Genomic DNA, 17,871 nt, shown 5'->3' on the forward strand with positions numbered 1-17,871 from the left:
TGACGTCACTGGCTATATAAGGAGCGAGGTGAGGCGGCCGTCGGACTTCACTCGCCTGACTCCCCACTTCCGCAGACGCTCCGCTCGCCCCGCGGCCACCATGCAGTCCGTGTTCGCCAAGAACGGATCCGAGACCCCTGAGCCCGTGGCCGCCAAAGTGAGCGGTGAGTGCGCAACCGGGACCGGGGTTTTGAAACCGCGGTGAAGGAAGGAAGGAAGGACTTGCTGGACACTTGCTGGCAGGAGTTGCGTGGTGTTGTTTTGAAAGTGGAAGTTTTTAGCCTTTCATGGAAAATAACACTAGGGACGTTTCTACAGGGGGTCCAGGCTGGGGGGCGCAGACTGGGGCTCAGAAGAACTCAGACACGGAAGATTTACTTCTGTTTCTATCTGTTTCTATCTTCTGTTTCTTCTTCTTCTTATAACAACAACAACAACAACAACAACAACAACAACAACAACAATAATAATAATAATAATAATAATAATATGATGATGATAATAATAATAACAATAATAATAATAATAATAATAATAATAATAATATGATGATGATGATGATGATGATGATGATAATAATAATAATGATAATAATAAACTTTTATTTGTACAGCGCTAAATCACAACCAAAGGCGTCTCAAAGCGCTTTATACAATCAGAGAGAACCAACCGGGCCCCCGGAGCAAGCAAGATGCGACAGTGGCTGGGAAAAACTCCCCTGTGGGAAGAAACCTAGGGCAGAACCAGACTCCAGAGGGCCATCATCTGCCTATGAGTAGTTGGGGTGAAATACAATAATAGAGGAGAGACAGAGAAAGAGAGAAAGGAGCAGAGTGAGCCAGGGTGGCAGACAGGACAGAGTGAAAAACAGATACACCAACCAGGCATTCACAAAACGGATATAGACTTCTTTTTCTCATTATTATTATTATCATTATTATTATTGTTGTTGTTATTATTATTAGTAATAATAATAATAATAATAATAATCCCTAAGACAGCTGGGATAGGCTCCAGCAGACCCCCATGACCCTGAATAGGAATAAGCGGGTATCGAAGATGGATGGATGGATGGATAATAATAATAATAATAATAATAATAATAATAATAATAATAATAATGATAATAATATGTAGCTGAGCCGGTACTATCACAAACGGGTTCTTCAGTATTTGTTTTTAAGTGTGGTCTGGAGCCAAATCTCACTCTGACATGAGAAGCAGCATCATGAGGAGGGAGGGGGAAGCACTTTGAACACACCGACCTTGTTTATTATGTTCAATTCTGCTCAGACATGCTTCCGCTCATCGATTTGATGCAGACACAGTTATAGAACGGCGTTAGGCGGCGCCCTACAAATCTTAATTCCATCTGTGCAGCACCTAATCAATTTGCCATTTCAAAAGAAAGAAAAAATTAGTTCAGCCAGTGAAACTGTTCTGATAATTGCAGGATAATTGATTGTATTCCATCGCAGTCACTGGCAGAATTCACACCTTCTCTTGACGGCTCGATGTCTTCATGGATATTTCACAGGATCATCGTGATAAAAGGGCTCTGCAGAGTATCTTAATTTTATCTAAATGTTTACTCCGATGCGTTCTCTCCATATAAAGATAAGAAAATCTCTCCTTGGCAAAGGGAGTCACGCTGTCTTGCGAGATAAAGTCGTGATCTTTGTCAGGCACAAACATTATCTTAATGTATCTGTAAAACACAGAGTGTCAAGCTTGTGACCTTTGCCCTGTAGGCTCCATCCCATCCTGGCTGCAGGGCACCCTCCTGAGGAACGGCCCAGGACTCTTCTCGGTGGGCGACTCCGAGTACAACCACTGGTTCGACGGCCTGTCGCTCATCCACAGCTTCACCTTCAGCGATGGTATGTCGGGACTCGACACGAGGGGGAGAAAAAATTAATTAAATTAAATTAAAGGTCCAGTGTGTAATATATGGCTTGATTTATAATTTTTATTTAGGTAAAAGCTCAATATATTGCCATTAAATACATTAATTAATGTGTATAATCACAGTACAATAAAAGTAATGTGGTTTCCCTACCCTAAGAACAGTTCTTATTTATATATAAGAATATACATAGAAGGTTCTTGCTCCTAGTGCTTGCGCCACCATATTTTTAAGGTAGCCTGGTGTGGACAATCCAGCTGCCTGACTGCACGTTTGGTAATTAGGGTGACTTGCTCTCGTCTTCAAATAAACCAACAAAGAAGGTGGATGATCCAGGTGTGCAGGCCACCGTAGCTCACTGGCAAGCTCAGGAGTGCGAGGGAGAGTGAAAGATCCTGCAGTCTAATCTATATATCACTCTAATATGTAACCAAATAATATCACTCTTTCCTCTTTAAAATCTCCAAATATTCCACACTTAATCTTTAAAGCAATCAAACTGTCAAACTGTGTGACAGCAAACGTCTCTGGTTTCAGGGGAGGTGACCTACCGAAGCAAGTTCCTGAATAGCGACACCTACAGGAGGAACACCAAGGCCAACCGCATCGTGGTCTCCGAGTTCGGAACCATGATCTACCCGGATCCCTGCAAGAATATATTCTCCAGGTACGGACCGTTCCTAATGTGATACGTCGATGTGATTGACCCACTTCTCATTGTCCCAACCTCTGAGCAGGGCGTTCACGCACCTCTCTAACATCATCCCCGACTTCACCGACAACAACCTGATCAACATCATCCGCTACGGGAAGGACTACTATGCCTCGTCCGAGATCAACTACATCAACCAGATCGACCCGGCCACTCTGGAGACGATGGGCAGGGTGAGTTAACAGCGCTGGGTTTGACTTGAACTGTAAAAAATTCATTTTAAGAAGAAAATAAAATCACCAACCCGGATTCCACTCCTCCGGCATCAACCTCCAGGTGAACTACAGGAACCACATTGCGCTGAACTTAGCGACGGCTCACCCTCATTACGACGATGAAGGCAACACCTACAACATGGGCACCGCCATCATGGGTCTTGGGCGGCCCAAGTATGTCATCTTCAAGGTGCCGCCTCACAGCGCAGGTATGACCTTCACAGCTAAAAAGTCTTTGTCTAGAAATAATGAAATAAAAAAAGTAAGAAAATTTGGAAAAGAAAGAGTGTTTAATGTTGAATCTCAACATGAGAAATAAGAAAATCTATTTTACAGCAAAAATTAAATATATATACATAAATATATGTATATATATATGTGTAAATATACATATATACACACATATATATGCATATATATATGTGTGTATATATACATATATATCCGCCCCTAGCAAATTTAAATATTTTATTTGTTGCTCTTGTAATTGATGTTTTTGCTTATAATAATAATATTTTAAAAAAAAGTGAACTCTGAGAAGAACTTATAGACAACAAACACTAGCACGCTAACAGCTAGCACGCAGGTACAGGAGCTTGAGTCTGGCGCCACCTTCTGTCCACCCAGGTAAAGACGGCAGGAAGACGGCGCTCCGCAACGTGGAGCAGCTGTGCTCAGTGCCTTTCCGCTCCTCGCTGTACCCAAGCTACTTCCACAGCTTCGGCATGACTGAGAACTACATCGTGTTCGTGGAGCAGCCCTTCAAGCTGGACATTCTCAAGCTGGGCACGGCCTACTTCCGGGGAGTCAACTGGGGCAACTGCCTCAAGTTCGACAAGGATGACATCGTGAGTGGGAACAGCGGCTACTTTCACTGAGGAGTCAAATCCTCGTGTGGCAAGGAATGAGAACACATATGTCATTTATTTTATTTTGTTCCCCCTGGCAGACTTTGTTCCACGTGATCAACCGGACGACGGGCAAGGCACTGTCGACCCGCTTCTACGGCGACGCCCTGGTAGTCTTCCACCACATCAACGCCTACGAGGAGGATGGCCACCTGGTGTTTGACATGATCTGCTACCGCGACAGCAGCCTCTATGACATGTTCTACATCCAGAACTTCCGCCAGGAGATCAGTGGCTTCATCGAGACCAACAAGGACATTTTCGCCGCGCCCATCTGCAAGAGGTTCGTCCTGCCACTCAACGTCAACAAGGTAAGTTTTTTTGCAGTTACATCATATAGACATTATAAATATGGGTATGAGTACTACAAACAAACAAAAACTATTTGATGAAGTCAGAAATCCAAAGCACGGAAGCCCCGAGCAACGCGTCAAACTTTGTCCTCCGTTAGAATATGTTTTTTTCAATTAATTTCACATTGGGGAAATTTGCATTACATACATTACAGCAACACCATAGTGCAAAGATGAGAAGAAATATATAAATTGAAAGAATAAAGAAAGAAAATAAATGGAAAAAAATAATTTCAAAAAACAATTAACTGGTAAAATTTACCATGGCCATGCTTTCCAGGATTCTCCCAAAGGTTTTAACCTGGTGACTCTGACTGACACCACAGCAACTGCGGTGTTGGAGGAGGACGGCGGCATCTACTGTCAGCCAGACGTACTGTTTGAAGGTTGCTCCTCTACCACTCATTTACTGCATACTGACCTCTTCTTTAACCAGTTGGACAAAGTTTGTTTTGGTTACCTCTCTCTCTCCTAAGGTCTGGAGCTGCCTGGCATCAACTACAAGTTCAACACCAGAAAGTACAGATACTTCTACGGCTCCAGGGTAGAGATGAACCCTCAGCCCTGCAAGGTTGGGTCACTGCTCATTCACAAAGTGCACATTCTGCAATGGTTATCCTAATTTTATCATCAATATTGATACTTTGTGTGGGTCCAGGAACTTTATGTTCATACCAATATGTATAATCCTAATTAATTCATCATCGAGACAGTAAATGCAAAATAGATAAATAAATAAACAAATAAAAAAATCACACTGAAAACCAACATGGAGAAGAGACACAGGCTTTGACGTTAGCAGGACATTGGAGTGCTTTGGATGCACCGGCAGCAGCAGGGCGGGGAGTCCCGCCTCAACTCTGCAGCAAACAAACATAAACACACCTGCATCTCAACGGGACTAACTAGGGCCAAACAGGAAGTGCGAAGTCAGCAGGTAGTGGGAAAAATGAAGAGGGATAAGGGCACTTTCAAAATAAAACCGGAACTAATCGGAACTTTATCTTCAATGATATTAAAATCAGATGTGATGTGTTGAGGAAACACCTAACTTTGCCCAACCTCAACATTTCCTATAAGCAGGTGAAGGAAAAGCCAGTGTGAGAGCTTAAACATATATGGTTTCATGGCAATTTTTGAAATCCAACAGATTCAGGGGTAGATTTTTGATTTTCTTTTTTCCGCTGACAGCTGGCGAAGGTGGACGTGGTGACCAGGAAACACTGTGAGTGGCGGCAGGAGGCGTGTTTCCCCTCGGAGCCGGTGTTTGTCGCGTCTCCGGGAGCCGTGGAGGAGGACGACGGTGAGTAAGGATGTCCTCCATTTATCTGAACAACCAGTCGCAGCACATTTAAGACAACACTCCTCCTATATCTCTTCCCCTCCTTCCCCTCCCTCATCTTTACCTGTAGGTGTCATCCTGTCCTCGGTCATCTCGCCCGACCCCAACGTCTCACCCTTCCTGCTTGTCCTGGACGCCCGGACCTTCACGGAGATCGCCCGGGCCTCCATCCCGGCCAGCGTCCACCAGGACCTGCACGGCCTCTTTATCCCCGCCCCCCAATGATTGACCGCCGCCACTTCCTGGTTCCAACCACCTGACTGACCTTTACCGACCCTGTGTGGAAGCTCTTTTAATATAGTGAAATTGAAAATGTTGTTTTAGGCAAAGTGTAATACTATATTAAAATGTTTTATACAAAACCTCTGTGAAAAATCTTTACATTTTCACATTTGCTTTATTTTTTTTTAAAGCTAATTCTGGATCAGGTAACTTAAGACAGTCACCAACATTTCAATATTCCAACATTCTGAAGAGTCTCTCTATTAAGATGATGGTATAGAATTTTTAATTTTCATAAAAAACCTTTGACATTTATTTATTTTACCACTCACCCCCCCCCCCCCCCAACGTGTTTCATCAAAATAAAAGACCTGTTGAATAGTAATAAGATGGGAAATACTTCTGTCCTTCAGGAAGCAAACCACCACAAAAAGTTTTTAATTAAATTCTCTTTTATTCTCTTCAACCTCTGCAACCTGGGACATAATTCAGAACCAAAAGCCAAAGTGCAGTTGACATTTATTTCCTGCGAGCTTCTGTACCTTTACATCCTCCTTTTTATTTATTCATTTTTAAACATTTCCAAAGATGCCGAGATCGTCGCCTTGCCGATAAGAAGATGGAACAAAAAGCCTCGCACGGGAAAATGAAACGGCTGCAGTTGAACTTCCTGTCGCAACAAACGGCTGCAAAATCTTCACACCATTGTTCGCGTCAACGCATTATTCCGGCGACGGCTGCAGCAGAAACAGTTTAAAACTCGAACTCGACGGACGGCGCCGCCCCATCTGTTGAGTCTCTCAAGGTGGCGCCGTATTTCTTTTTTTTTCTTTGTTTTTTTCCTTTTTACATTTTTTTTTTTAAATTCCTGCCGCCTCCATGATTGAACGTCCTGGGCAAGGAAAGAAATGCTCCCTCCTCCTGCCTCCGCACTCCACGGCCCGTGCTACAGCTTCTCCCATAATGCACCTGGTCCTGGCTGAGCTCTCTTGCTGCAGCAGCGTCAGTCTGAGAGAGGACGTGGGCAGAGCCTTGGGACGCCGCGCGGCTACCATCAATCGGAGCAAAGAAAAATAACACAACGTCGATTCTGAAGAACAGGCACGTTGGAATATTGTGTGTGTGTGTGTGTGTGTGTGTGTGTGTGTGTGTGTGTGTGTGTGTGTGTGTGCGCGTGCGCGTGTGTGTGGGGTCAAGACGATCACTGTTTACAACAGTGGCTAAAAAACTGGTTCGTTTCTCACAGAAAAACACTTTTTAAGTTACTTTTTTCCTCTTTCGTTCCTTCCGTCGTCATCTCTGAGGGGAAGAAGAGTGTCTGCCTGTGTGATGTGTGTGTACGAGCGTGTGTGTGTGTGTTAATCTGTGTTGTCTAGGCCCCGCCCCCTCCATCAATCCCTCAGATGATCTCGAAGGTCTTCTTCAGTTCCATGATGAGCTGCCAGTCCGTCTTCTGCATCTCGTCCCTGAACCAGTTCTTCAGGGCGTCGATGGAGGCCCGAGTGATCTGCAGCGGTGACGACATCACACAGTCAACCCACGACAAAAACACGGCAAAGAAAATGAAAAGAAGACGAGAGGTTTCTGGCTGCTGGTGAACGGGTCCTCGCCTTGCTGACAATGATGTCGGTGGCCTCAAAGTGGCGGCCGTACATCTTGGGCGACTCCCCGGGGATGGGCTCGATCTTCACGCACACCTCCTGGCCCTTCTTGGCCGAGTCCACCGATTTATGGTTCATCTCGATGCTGGTGACCACACCAATGTCCACGAACTGGAGCCCAAACCGACATTTAGCTATTCAGTAACTTAAAGGTCCAAGTTTACAAAGTTTGCCCTGATTTATACATTTTCATATTGGTGAAATCCTAATATACTGCCATGGTAAAATACATGAATAAAGGTGTATAATCGTAGTAGAGTAAAAGTCATTTGGTTTTCCTACCTATAGAACGGTTCTTATATATTTATTTATTTATACATAAGAATATACACAAAGTAGGGCCTTGCTCCCAGTTATCTGCCGTCTTGTACCGCCATATTTCTAAGGAAGCCACAGCGCGTTTCATATCCAGAGTCTCACTGGCGTCCTCAAACGAAGAAGGTGGTGGACAAGGTAGTTCACTGGAAAGCTCGGGAAAGGGAGGGGGAACGGAAGAGCACCGCACATCTAAAACGTAACCGCTTGATGTTGGTGTTTCTTCTCAAAATCTACAAATATCACACACTAACCCTGAAAAAATAAAATAATAATTCCACCGATGAGATTTTTGAGCGTCTCACCCCTTTACTGGGCACGCAGAGCGGCGTGCCCTGCTTGAGGACACCGCCCTCGATGATCACACCCATCACGATGGGGTCCCTGGAGTTGAAGATGAACTGCGGGAGAACCTTCACCTTGGCAGGGAACACGGCCACGTGCCTGTCCAAAAACGAGGAAGCAACGGTGGGGGATTAGTTGGGCGGGATCGGGGGCGGAGGCGGGGCTGCGTCCCGTGTGCTCCTCCTACTTGAACTCCTCCTGCTTGGCCTTCTTGTAGTCCTCCCGATACTTGGTGAAGGCGTCAAAGAGGTGGTAGATGATCTCGGCCGCGAAGACCCGCACCCCCAGGCTGTCGGCCATCTCCTGGCTCTCCCGCTCCACCTTCACGTCGAACGCCAGGATCACCGCAAACCTGCACACATGCATACACACACCAGCACAGGTTTAGGGTTTGTGAGTGGGGTCACATGACCCGAGCCGTGTTCCCAGATGAAGAGACGCACTGAGGGTCGTGCTCCAGCATCGCCGACGCCTTCATCACGTCCCTCTTGTGAACGGGGCCGATGTTGATCCCCGCGTACTGCGGACACACACACACACACACACACACACACACATCAAACACATCCATTCAGAAGTCAAAGGTCACCCGGACTGTGTTCCCAGAGTGGCTGGTTACTCACAGAGACTTTGGACGTGCGCAGGAACTCCAGCAGGGCCTCCAGGGAGCCCAGCGTGGACGCCTGCACGTATACGCCCTTCTCCTCCAGCTTGATGGAGCTCAGCGTCTGTCGCAGCTCCTTCACCAGCTCGTCCTGGGAACAGCAACCAGTCAGTCAGTCAGCTGGGAGTGTCACGTCATGTCATGTCACGGTCTCCCCCACGTATAAAACACAGGCCGCCTCCTCCTCCTCACCCTCAGCACAGGAACCTCGTCCTCCTTGTGAGCCACCAGCAGGGGGAGCCCTGCCAGCGCCTTCTCCAGGTCTTTGCCCAGAATCTTCACGCCCTGAGACGTTGACACCTCCTTGTGCTTCTCATACTGGCTCTGCAAATAAATAAATAAATAAATAAATGAATGAATGAATGACATCACAGACAAAAAATAATCCTCTCAATACACACACAAAAAAAATTCTAGAAATCAATGTCAAACTCAATGTTGTAGTTGTCTGGGCTTTTTTGGGGGGAATTGTATACTTATTTGGAAGGGACAGGCAAACAGTACTGTATAGTAGGAACAAAAGAAATGAAAATGAAAGTCCTTCCACTTTTGTTTGTTTGAGTCCTGGTAGTGTGTAACACTTGTCACCAGTGCAAAATCATCAAAAGTTTAAAATGATACTGAAGATTCTCAGTTTTGCACTCCTTCGAGCTTTGCATACCCCAGTCTCACTAGTAACTTCAACTTCAAGCTGTCGGCGCTTTTATTTTGAAATGGTGGCTACCTTGACTCGGAGCTCCTTGAGCGGCGGCGGCAGCAGCAGCCCTCGGATCTGCGTGACGATGGGGCCCTCCACGCCGGGCACGATGATGGTCTCGCCCTCCCGGAGACGCCCGTTGATAAGGATCACGTCTATCGTGGTGCCCATGCCGGGCAGAGCCTTCACCTGGGGTCGCACACAAACACACACACACACACACCTGGTCAGGTGCGTCCCACCATTTGGAAAGGAGGGTGGCGGGGGGCTCCCTCACCTCCATGACCTGAGCCCGCAGCTCGTCGCAGTGGGCCAGGCGACGTGCCAGCATGGTCTGGGTGAGCTCCACCAGCAGGCCGATCAGGTTGCCCATCCCATCGCCACTGTGGGCCGAGGTGGGCACCAGCGACACAAAGGTGCGGGGGTCCTTGTTCTCGTAGAAGAGGGCGGCGTTGAGACCCTGAGGAGGAAGAGGAGGAGTAGGAGGAGTGGGGGATCAGCTCAGCTGGTTTTAAAGTTTCACACATTATCTTTCAAGGTGACAATGAGTAAAAAAAAAATAAATCTATAAACAGTGGCGACACCTGCTGGGCAAACTCCACAATGACAGCCTTGGCCCTCTCGTCAAACTCGTCCTTGGTGTTTTTCTTCTGCTTCTTCAGCGTGGCCACCACGTCTGTTTCGGGGCTCTTCTTCCAGTCGTACAGACGGTCGATCTGACGGGGGCGAGATAAGGGAGAGAAGGGAGGGCGGTGAGGGAGGACAGGAAGAGGAAGAGGACGTAGCTGAGAGGTTGGAGAGACATACCTTGTTGAGGGCAACGATGAAGGGACACTTCTTCTCCTTGAGCAGGTTGATGGACTCCAGCGTCTGCGGCTCCAGGCCGTGCATGATGTCCACCACCAGGATGGCGATGTCGCACAGCGAGCTGCCGCGGTTCCTCAGGTTGCTGCAGGAGCCCAGAGGGGGAGAAGTTCAACATCTCTCATCTACTGATCGACTACACATCAGATTCCCGTCCCACAAGGTGGGCCGAGCGTCTTCCTGAACGCATCACATGATGTGTTGCTAATTGGTACGCCCTCCTCTTTATACTCCTTGCTCTTTTTGTGTGTGTGCGTGTGTGTGTGTGTGTGTGTGTGTGTGTGTGTGTGTGTGTGTGTGTGTGTGCGCGCGCGCGCGCGTTACCTGAAGGACTCGTGTCCCGGCGTGTCGATGATCAACATGCCAGGGATCCTCAGGTTTTCTCTTTCAAACTGCATAAAGATAAAGGGGAAAAAAAGATTTAGTGAGACAGACTTAGAATCAATATGTACACACCAGTGTATGTGTGTGTGTGTGTGTGTGTGTGTGGCCGCACGTTTTTGACCATCTTGGTCTGCTCCTCGATGGTCTCCCTGGGGACGTTGGTGGCTCCGATCTGCTGTGTGATCCCTCCGGCCTCGCCGTCCTGGACGTTGGTGTGTCGCAGCTGCATGCACAAATTTCACAAAATTGTCATAAACACAAACATACAACTGGTACCGGTGTCGAGGTATCGGCACATATTTTATGACTATGGGTAGAGTGCTGCACCCCAATACTGGTAATAATAATAATAATAATAATAATAATAATAATAATACATTTTATTTAAAGGCGCCTTTCAGGACACTCAAGGTCACCGTACAGAAAAAGAACAGTAAAATTGAACACACAAACACCATGAGACAAAGTTAAAATCAAGAATTCTGCTGCAACAAATACAATTAAAGTAAATAAACCCGTTTAAAAAAGTGGGATTTCAGACGAGATTTAACAATGGCCAAACAGTCAGTGTTTCTGATGTCTGGGGGGAGGGAGTTCCAGAGGCGAGGGGCAGAGCGGCTGAAGGCTGGAACCCATGGTGGGCAGACGGGATGGGTGCATGTGAGAGAAATGGATGAAGCTGACCTGAGTGCGGGAAGTGAGTTGCAGTAATCAAGGCGAGAGGTAACCATAATCACTGTACTGGCATTGCATTTTTTTTTCCTTTTCAATTCACTGATTTAATTTCTGTGTGGTTATTATGAAGTTTTTTGCGGTAGCGACAGCGGGCGACCCTCAGGTTCTTATTTGTTTGTTCACTGTTCTTGTGAACTGTTTGACTCACTCATAATTTAAGTTGTCTTGAAGTTCACTTTCAAAAAAAATTAAAAAATAAGTAATAATAATAATAATAATAATAATAATGATAATAATAACTCTCTCCGTGGCAGTCTGCCCACCGGCCACTAGATGGCGCTGAATGCACGCTCACCTTGTCCAGGATCTTGGTCTTGCCCGTGTCGACGTGTCCCAGCACGCACACCACCGGCGCCCTCAGCTTGTCCACGTCGATGTTCTTCAGGTTCTCTGCTCGCCGTTTCTGTGGAGGAGCGCGGATCCTTTCAGTCAGAGATGAGGAGGCTGGGAGGGGGAGGGGAAGGAGGAGACCACCTCCACTCTCTCACCTCAATCCTCCGCTTGGCCCGCTCGTACAGCTGCTCCTCCTTGGTCCGCCCTTCGTCGTCCTCGCCGTCGCTGCTCTCGCAGACGCTCTCCTTGGCCGTCCTCCTCTTGGCCGTGGTTGCCGCCTCCTTCTCCTTCACCTCCTCCCCCTCCTTATCACTCTCTCCCTCCTCCTCCTCGTCTTCGTCGTCGTCCTCCTCTTCCTCGTCGTCCTCCTCGTCCTCATCCTCGTCCTCCTCGTCGCTGCCTGCGGGCTGAGGAGGTGCAGCCGTGTCCTCCTTCACCTCGATGTGGACCTTCTTCAGGTCTGACACAGGAACAGGAAGTGTTTCAGTGATAATAATAATAACTATAATAATTACAATAATTAGAGGAAGAGGAAGAGCAGTGATACCAATACCAGCATTGATACAAGGGTTACTGTACTTGTAAAATAAAAAACACCAATAGCAGTTGTATATGTATGTATATGACAATTTTGTTAAATTTGTGTTGTGTACTGTAGTGAAATGCAAGTATGAGTTGGGAATACCCCCGAGTTTTACATCTATAGGGCGCTACATAAGGTCGGGTCAGCTACAGCGCCCCCTGTCTTCAGTTGTGGAGGAGTTTAAAGTTGCCAAATGCAGACTTTCCCTGATATATAGGGACTCCCAAGATCAACTCATCAGGGAAGCAGGAATAAGAACAAGATCCGGCAGGAAGTGGGCCGCCAGCACCGCCATTAACCAGGCAGAATCTTCTCTCAAGACCAGGGATACCATCGGAAGTCCCTGCACTGGAAGACCGGGTCTGGGAACATCACATTTCCAGCAGTGGTCCAAGTTCACTCCCAGGGAAAGGAGGAGACCATGATCCAGGATGAAGTTCGGAATCTTGAGGAAGAAGGAAGAAGAGCTAAATCCGTCGAGCTCGCGACTCAAGGTGCCTGGACCAGGTGGAACCTTCCCAAGAGGACCATCACGTGGAGTGAACTGTGGAGGCTGGAGCCTTTTCGTATCTCGTTTCTGCTCCGAGCAGTGTACGACACCTTACCGACCCCAGTCAACTTGCATAGGTGGGGAATGAGGGAGGACCCGCTGTGCAGGTTGTGTGGCAGTAAAGGGACCATGGCGCACATTCTTTCAGGGTGCAAAACAGCATTGACCCAGGGAAGATACAGGTGGCGCCATCACAAGGTGTTGGCACTGCTCGCAGACATCTTGGAGCAAGAGAGGAGAAAGAAACATGCAGCCAAAACCAGACCACAGCCGAGCACCATCACCTTCGTGAAAGACGGTCATAGACCAGTTGTCCAAGGCCAAGCCAGGCAAAACCTCCTGCAGTTGGCCCAGGGTTGGGAGATGGAGGTCGACCTGGGGAGGAAGCTCCACTTCCCAGAGGCAGTACTGTCCACCACTCGGAGACCAGACATAATTATGTGGTCCCCAGAGGGAAAGAAAATCATCCTGGTGGAACTAACTGTCCCGTGGGAGGAGGGCTGTGAGGAAGCGGCAGAGAGAAAGAAAACCAAGTACCAACAACTTGCCCAGGATTGCCGGGACAAGGGGTGGACAACACGGCTGGTGACAGTGGAAGTTGGATGTCGAGGATTCCCTGCGCAATCTGTGTGGAATCTGATGACAAAGGTCGGGTTGAGAGGCCACTTGAGGAAAACAGCCGCTCGTAGGTTGGGAGAAGCGGCAGAGAGAGCCTCCTGTTGGCTCTGGCATAAAAGAGAGGACAACGGCTGGAAGCCTGGTTGAGAGGGGCAGTGATCTGGCCAATCACGGCTGACCCGCCAACCGGAGAGTGTTGTGGTTAAGGGTCGAAAGACTTGATGAACGTCGGAGACCACCTGATGACCTCTCGTCCAGGCCAAGGCTTTATCCGTTAGAAATGGATTAGAATCGCATCTTTGATGTATTTACAGTGCTCTACTCATTCTGTAAAAATGTGGCATCGGTGCATCACTGAGAATAATGACAATAATAATTATGATAAAAATAATAATAAGTAAAAAAATAATGATAATGTTGAGAATAATAATAACATTGGAATGGATGTGCAGATGTTCTGCGACTGACCTTTCTCCTCGTCGGTGGCGATGGCCTCCCAGTCGTCCACGGCAGCATCGGGTTTCTCTACTGCACAAAAAGACAAACAGACGAGATGATGTCATCACAGGAAAGGCCGAGCGGTCAGACTCCTCCTCCTTCTCCTCCACTTCCTCCTCTCACCTAGCTCCTGGCTCTTGGGCTTGGCCTCCGTCTCCATGGCAACAGGTTCTGGAGTCTCTGAGGTGGGCGAGGTCACCTCTGAGGTTTCTGTGAGAAAAGAGGGAGAAGGGGGGCGGGGTTATGGGTGACTACTGCAGGTGCTGGAGGAAGAAAAGTGGGCGGTACCTTCTGGAGTGTTGGCGTTGGGCTTCTTCTTCCACTTGGACCCATACACTGGTTTCTTCTTTGGCATGGAGTCTTTGGACGGCACTTCCACACCTGGGAGCACAGACAGCCGTTAGCCGGCGGCGGCCACCACAAAGGCAGAAGAAGAGGAAGAGGAAGAAGAAGAGGAAGAAGAAGTAGAGGAACCAGCCAGTTCCTGGTTCCTGGTCCTTACCCTGCGCCTGCAGCACCTTCAGGGTGGCCTCTGCTCGGGCCCGGGCCTCTCTCTGGGCTTTGGTCAGCAGCTTGCCCTCCTTCTTCAGCCGCTCCTTGCGCTCCTTCTCTTTCTGCTTCTTCTTCTCCCGGCGCTCCAGCTCCAGGCGCTCCTGAAAGGTGAAAAGGTCAGCGCCGAGGCTTCAGGCTGAGACCGTGGGGGGGTGGGGGGGTGAGGGGGTCCCACCTGCTCCAGCCGCTCCCTCTCCAGCTCCTCCAGCCTCCTCTGCCGCTCCTCCTCCTCCCTCTTGGTGCGCTCCTCCTCCTGCAAACACCACGACTCTTCGTCAGACACGGCAGGTCGTCCCGCGGACCACGTTACCCAGAATCCAGCTGCCTCACCTCCTTCATCTTGGCCAGGGCTTCTTGCATGGCCTTCACCGTGGCCTTGCTGGGGCCCTTCTTCTTGTCCTTATCCTTCTCCTCCTTCTCCTTCTCCCCCTTCTTCTTCTTCTTGTCCTTCTTCTTCTTGTCTCCCTCGGCTTCATCTGGAGGAAGACAAAGTGGGACAAGGTCAATTTTTTTTGTCCAATCAGGACTAAGGTGACAGAAAATTGCATGAAAGGCTTGAATAACTGAGTTTAATTGCACTAAAAAATATTCACTGTTAAAACAGGAAGTGCTGCCTCACCTTCAGCTCCGGCCTCCGCCCCTTCCACCTCTTCTGCCGCTGCAGCAGGTGGCACCGGCTGGGTGGGCGGGGCCTCTGCAGGCGCCTGCTCCGCCTCCTTCTTGGCCTCGGGCGCCGCCTCCTTCTGCTTCTTCTGCTTCAGCCGCTCCTCCTCCTTCTTCTTCTTGTCGCGCTCCTTCTTCTCAGCCCTCTTCTGCGCCGCCGTCTTCATCTTGGAGCCACCGCCCTCCTCGCCCTCCTCGTCCTCGTCCTCCTCCGCCGCCACCACCTCCTTGCCCTTTTTGTTCTTCTTCTTCTTGTCCTTCTTGGAGGCAAACTCGTCATCCTCCTCCGAGTCATCCTCAGCCTTCCCACCTCCTCCTCCTCCTCCTCCTCTACTCACGTCCTCGTCCTCGTCCTCGGATACCGAGGCCTTCTTGCATCCTTTCTTACCCTCTTTGGTTTTGACACGAGAGCGGGAGCCGCTGTCGTCGTCAGAGTCTGAGGGGGGAGCGGCAGGGGCCTCCTGCAGGAGGAAATAGGAAGGATCAGTACGGGCACCCAGGAGGGACAAAGGTCACATGTGCGTGTTTCCCACCTTCTTGGTGGCTTTCTGCTCGCCGTTGCGCTCCCCATGGAGCCGATCGCCGTCGCCCGCCTCGTCCTCAGGGCTGGCACCGCCCTTCTTCTCCTTCCTGGTTTTCTTCTTCTCTGGTTTGGGCGGCTCCACGCTCTCCTCCGCCTCTATGGTGTCGGCTTTCTGTAGCATCAGGCAGTTCAAAGAGTTTTTAATGACTGAGGGAGCTCTATAATATTCAACAATTATGTTGCACACGCAAATAAATGATAGCTATATAGCTAAGGAATGCAAAATGACAACTTTGAGCGTTTATGCATGTTTTTTTCATGGAACAGAAAATATTTCTGAACGTACAAACACAAATTCCCTTTACAACACCGGGAGGAATGAAGCAAATTACTCCAAAGGCCCACCTACGGACTGGGGCACCAGGAGGATGTGATGTTGAAGAGACCTTCAGCTGTTTCTCACCTTGCCTTTGCCTCCCTGGTTCTCCAGCGACAACTCCTCCAGCTCCTTCAGGATGTCGTCCTCGCTGCACACAAAGAGCACCGACTGTTATTCCAAAGAACAGCTGACAGACCAAAGAGCATAATAAGATGAAGAAGTGTTGATGTCCTACTCATAGTCGTCCTTCTTGGCTCCTTTCTTCTTCTTCTTCCCTTTTGGCTCCTTGGAGGCTCCGGCTCCCTCGATCTCCGCCGCCAGAGCGTCGATGTCAATGCCGTCATCTTTGGCACTACAGGGAGATTTGATTAAAAAAAGAAAGGAACCGATCAGTCGACAATCAGCCAATAGCGTGGCGCTGGAACAGGGACAGAGGCACGGGACAAGCTCCCTGTGTGTGGGAAAAACAATGTGAATGTGAAGCAAGCGGTCAAACAAAAGCTGCCGACTCTGCGCTTTCAGCGCCTCCTTTTATTTCCCATCAGGCCCACAGTGAGCACCAGCAGACAAAACCTCCAGTGGCATTTAACATTATTGTGCAACGGAGCTGGGTGGAAATGAAATTATGTGACAAGCCAGCAACGTCACCGATGCACAGCAATATGTTAATATTGAAAGAGTCATTGAGAAAAAGCAAAGTTGTACGAGTTTGTTTTCAGACCAAGCTTTTTTTTTTTTTATGGCTTTCCTCTGTTACCTTTGTGCAAACCACCCTATCCATTCAATGTCAATTGAGGTAGCTGTATCACCTAGACATCTTCTTCAACTACATATTTCATCAACTGATACACAAGTGTGCCGAAAGGAATCCCGGCAGTCTAGTAATTAAATACCGAATCTGTGGCAGAAAACGAAACGTTGCATTTTGCCTTTATGACAAGATACCGCTACATCACTTTCCAGTTAAACTGGCGGAGCCAATCAGCTGTCTGTCCGAAAAGCCCCAGGTGCGATGGTGACGCCACAGTGAGGCAGTAGGTCAACAGGTGAGCCATTTCCCAAGCAGCACGACATCAACCCTACAGCGGTATGAAGAGATAAATGGGCTAACAGCTAGCCTAGCCCCCCGCCAGGTTGTAGTGTGTGTTAGCGTGTGTTGTGTGTGTTCGCGGAACGGCGAGGCAAAGTTCACGCCTTGAGGCAGCAGGGCGGAGACCGTTACACTGACAACCAGAGATAATGATTTGGTACAGATATTTAGAGCGGAAGGGAGCAGAGCAGCCGGTTCCAAATTTCGCTAACTACCTGGAATTGACCCCCCCCGACAAGCTAACGGGGGCTAACCAGCACTGCGAGCATCACCAGCCCGGACACGCTGAGGGCGCGAGGCCGGCGGTGGCCCGGCCCGCCACTTGTGTAATTATACTTAAGCCATTTTAGGCTGTTTCGATTATCACCTGCACGCACGAGACACGAACGCAACACCGCTCCAAGTGACTCGTGGTGCTAGCACGCCGAGCCGCTAAAGCTAACTCCCGTAACTAGCGGGACAATGGCGGCCATTCGGGGTGGTAAAGTGGACGGGAAAGTGGTCCCACGGCCGGGTGTTAGTATTGCCTGCCGGTATGTGGCGACAGACGGCTCCCTCCCTACCTGTCCTCCCCGGATTTCTTCTGTTTCTTGCCCATGGTGCCGCTACCGTGCTCCGGTTCTCTCTCCGCTGGCTGACACCACACGACGGCTCACGTCTGTCCAAGATCGTCGCCGGAACGACACGGAGCAGAGTAGCCACTCCGAGCCAGTTTCCTTTCTGCAAGGGGGCTCGGCGAGAATTCACACAAAAATGTAT

The 17,871-nt window shown here is 48.9% G+C and overlaps 2 protein-coding genes across 2 annotated transcripts; one reads left to right on the forward strand and one right to left on the reverse strand.

Moving 5' to 3' along the window:
* On the forward strand, positions 1 to 5,794 carry bco1l (beta-carotene oxygenase 1, like). Its single transcript, XM_076048548.1, has 11 exons — positions 1 to 164; positions 1,752 to 1,880; positions 2,444 to 2,573; positions 2,644 to 2,791; positions 2,895 to 3,042; positions 3,461 to 3,681; positions 3,783 to 4,052; positions 4,375 to 4,480; positions 4,571 to 4,665; positions 5,286 to 5,397; positions 5,507 to 5,794. The coding sequence occupies exons 1-11, from the start codon at positions 101 to 103 to the stop codon at positions 5,659 to 5,661; spliced, it is 1,578 nt and encodes a 525-aa protein (XP_075904663.1). The 5' UTR covers positions 1 to 100; the 3' UTR covers positions 5,662 to 5,794.
* Positions 5,795 to 6,532: 738 nt separating this feature from the next.
* Positions 6,533 to 17,863, reverse strand: eif5b (eukaryotic translation initiation factor 5B). Its single transcript, XM_076048545.1, has 26 exons — positions 17,676 to 17,863; positions 16,258 to 16,374; positions 16,107 to 16,170; positions 15,654 to 15,815; positions 15,077 to 15,581; positions 14,788 to 14,933; positions 14,633 to 14,710; positions 14,408 to 14,558; positions 14,194 to 14,286; positions 14,029 to 14,115; positions 13,876 to 13,935; positions 11,812 to 12,116; positions 11,619 to 11,726; positions 10,701 to 10,811; positions 10,529 to 10,596; positions 10,148 to 10,289; positions 9,925 to 10,056; positions 9,618 to 9,800; positions 9,368 to 9,529; positions 8,836 to 8,967; positions 8,603 to 8,734; positions 8,423 to 8,499; positions 8,167 to 8,331; positions 7,940 to 8,078; positions 7,269 to 7,430; positions 6,533 to 7,165 (listed from the first exon to the last, which is right to left on the reverse strand). Exons 1-26 carry the CDS (start codon positions 17,708 to 17,710, stop codon positions 7,058 to 7,060), a joined length of 3,624 nt encoding a protein of 1,207 aa, XP_075904660.1. The 5' UTR covers positions 17,711 to 17,863; the 3' UTR covers positions 6,533 to 7,057.
* Positions 17,864 to 17,871: the final 8 nt, after the last annotated feature.

This window comes from Nelusetta ayraudi, unplaced genomic scaffold (assembly GCF_046127955.1).
Source record: "Nelusetta ayraudi isolate G7.1 ecotype Tasmania unplaced genomic scaffold, CSIRO-AGI_Nayr_v1 ptg000106l, whole genome shotgun sequence".
Lineage (NCBI taxonomy): Eukaryota > Metazoa > Chordata > Actinopteri > Tetraodontiformes > Monacanthidae > Nelusetta > Nelusetta ayraudi.

What these genes read in the sequence shown, in the direction of transcription:
- bco1l (XM_076048548.1), top strand. Translation starts at nt 101, where the DNA reads ATGCAGTCCGTGTTCGCCAAGAACGGATCCGAGACCCCTGAGCCCGTG. An exon ending in CTCTGGAGACGATGGGCAGG is followed by an intron (nt 2,792 to 2,894) that starts GTGAGTTAACAG and finishes ATCAACCTCCAG; the next exon opens with GTGAACTACAGGAACCACAT. An exon ending in GGTGCCGCCTCACAGCGCAG is followed by an intron (nt 3,043 to 3,460) that starts GTATGACCTTCA and finishes CTGTCCACCCAG; the next exon opens with GTAAAGACGGCAGGAAGACG.
- eif5b (XM_076048545.1), bottom strand. Translation starts at nt 17,710, where the DNA reads ATGGGCAAGAAACAGAAGAAATCCGGGGAGGACAG. An exon ending in AAGAAATCCGGGGAGGACAG is followed by an intron (nt 16,375 to 17,675) that starts GTAGGGAGGGAG and finishes ATCTCCCTGTAG; the next exon opens with TGCCAAAGATGACGGCATTG. An exon ending in ACGAGGTTCCTGTGCTGAGG is followed by an intron (nt 8,735 to 8,835) that starts GTGAGGAGGAGG and finishes TGCTGTTCCCAG; the next exon opens with GACGAGCTGGTGAAGGAGCT.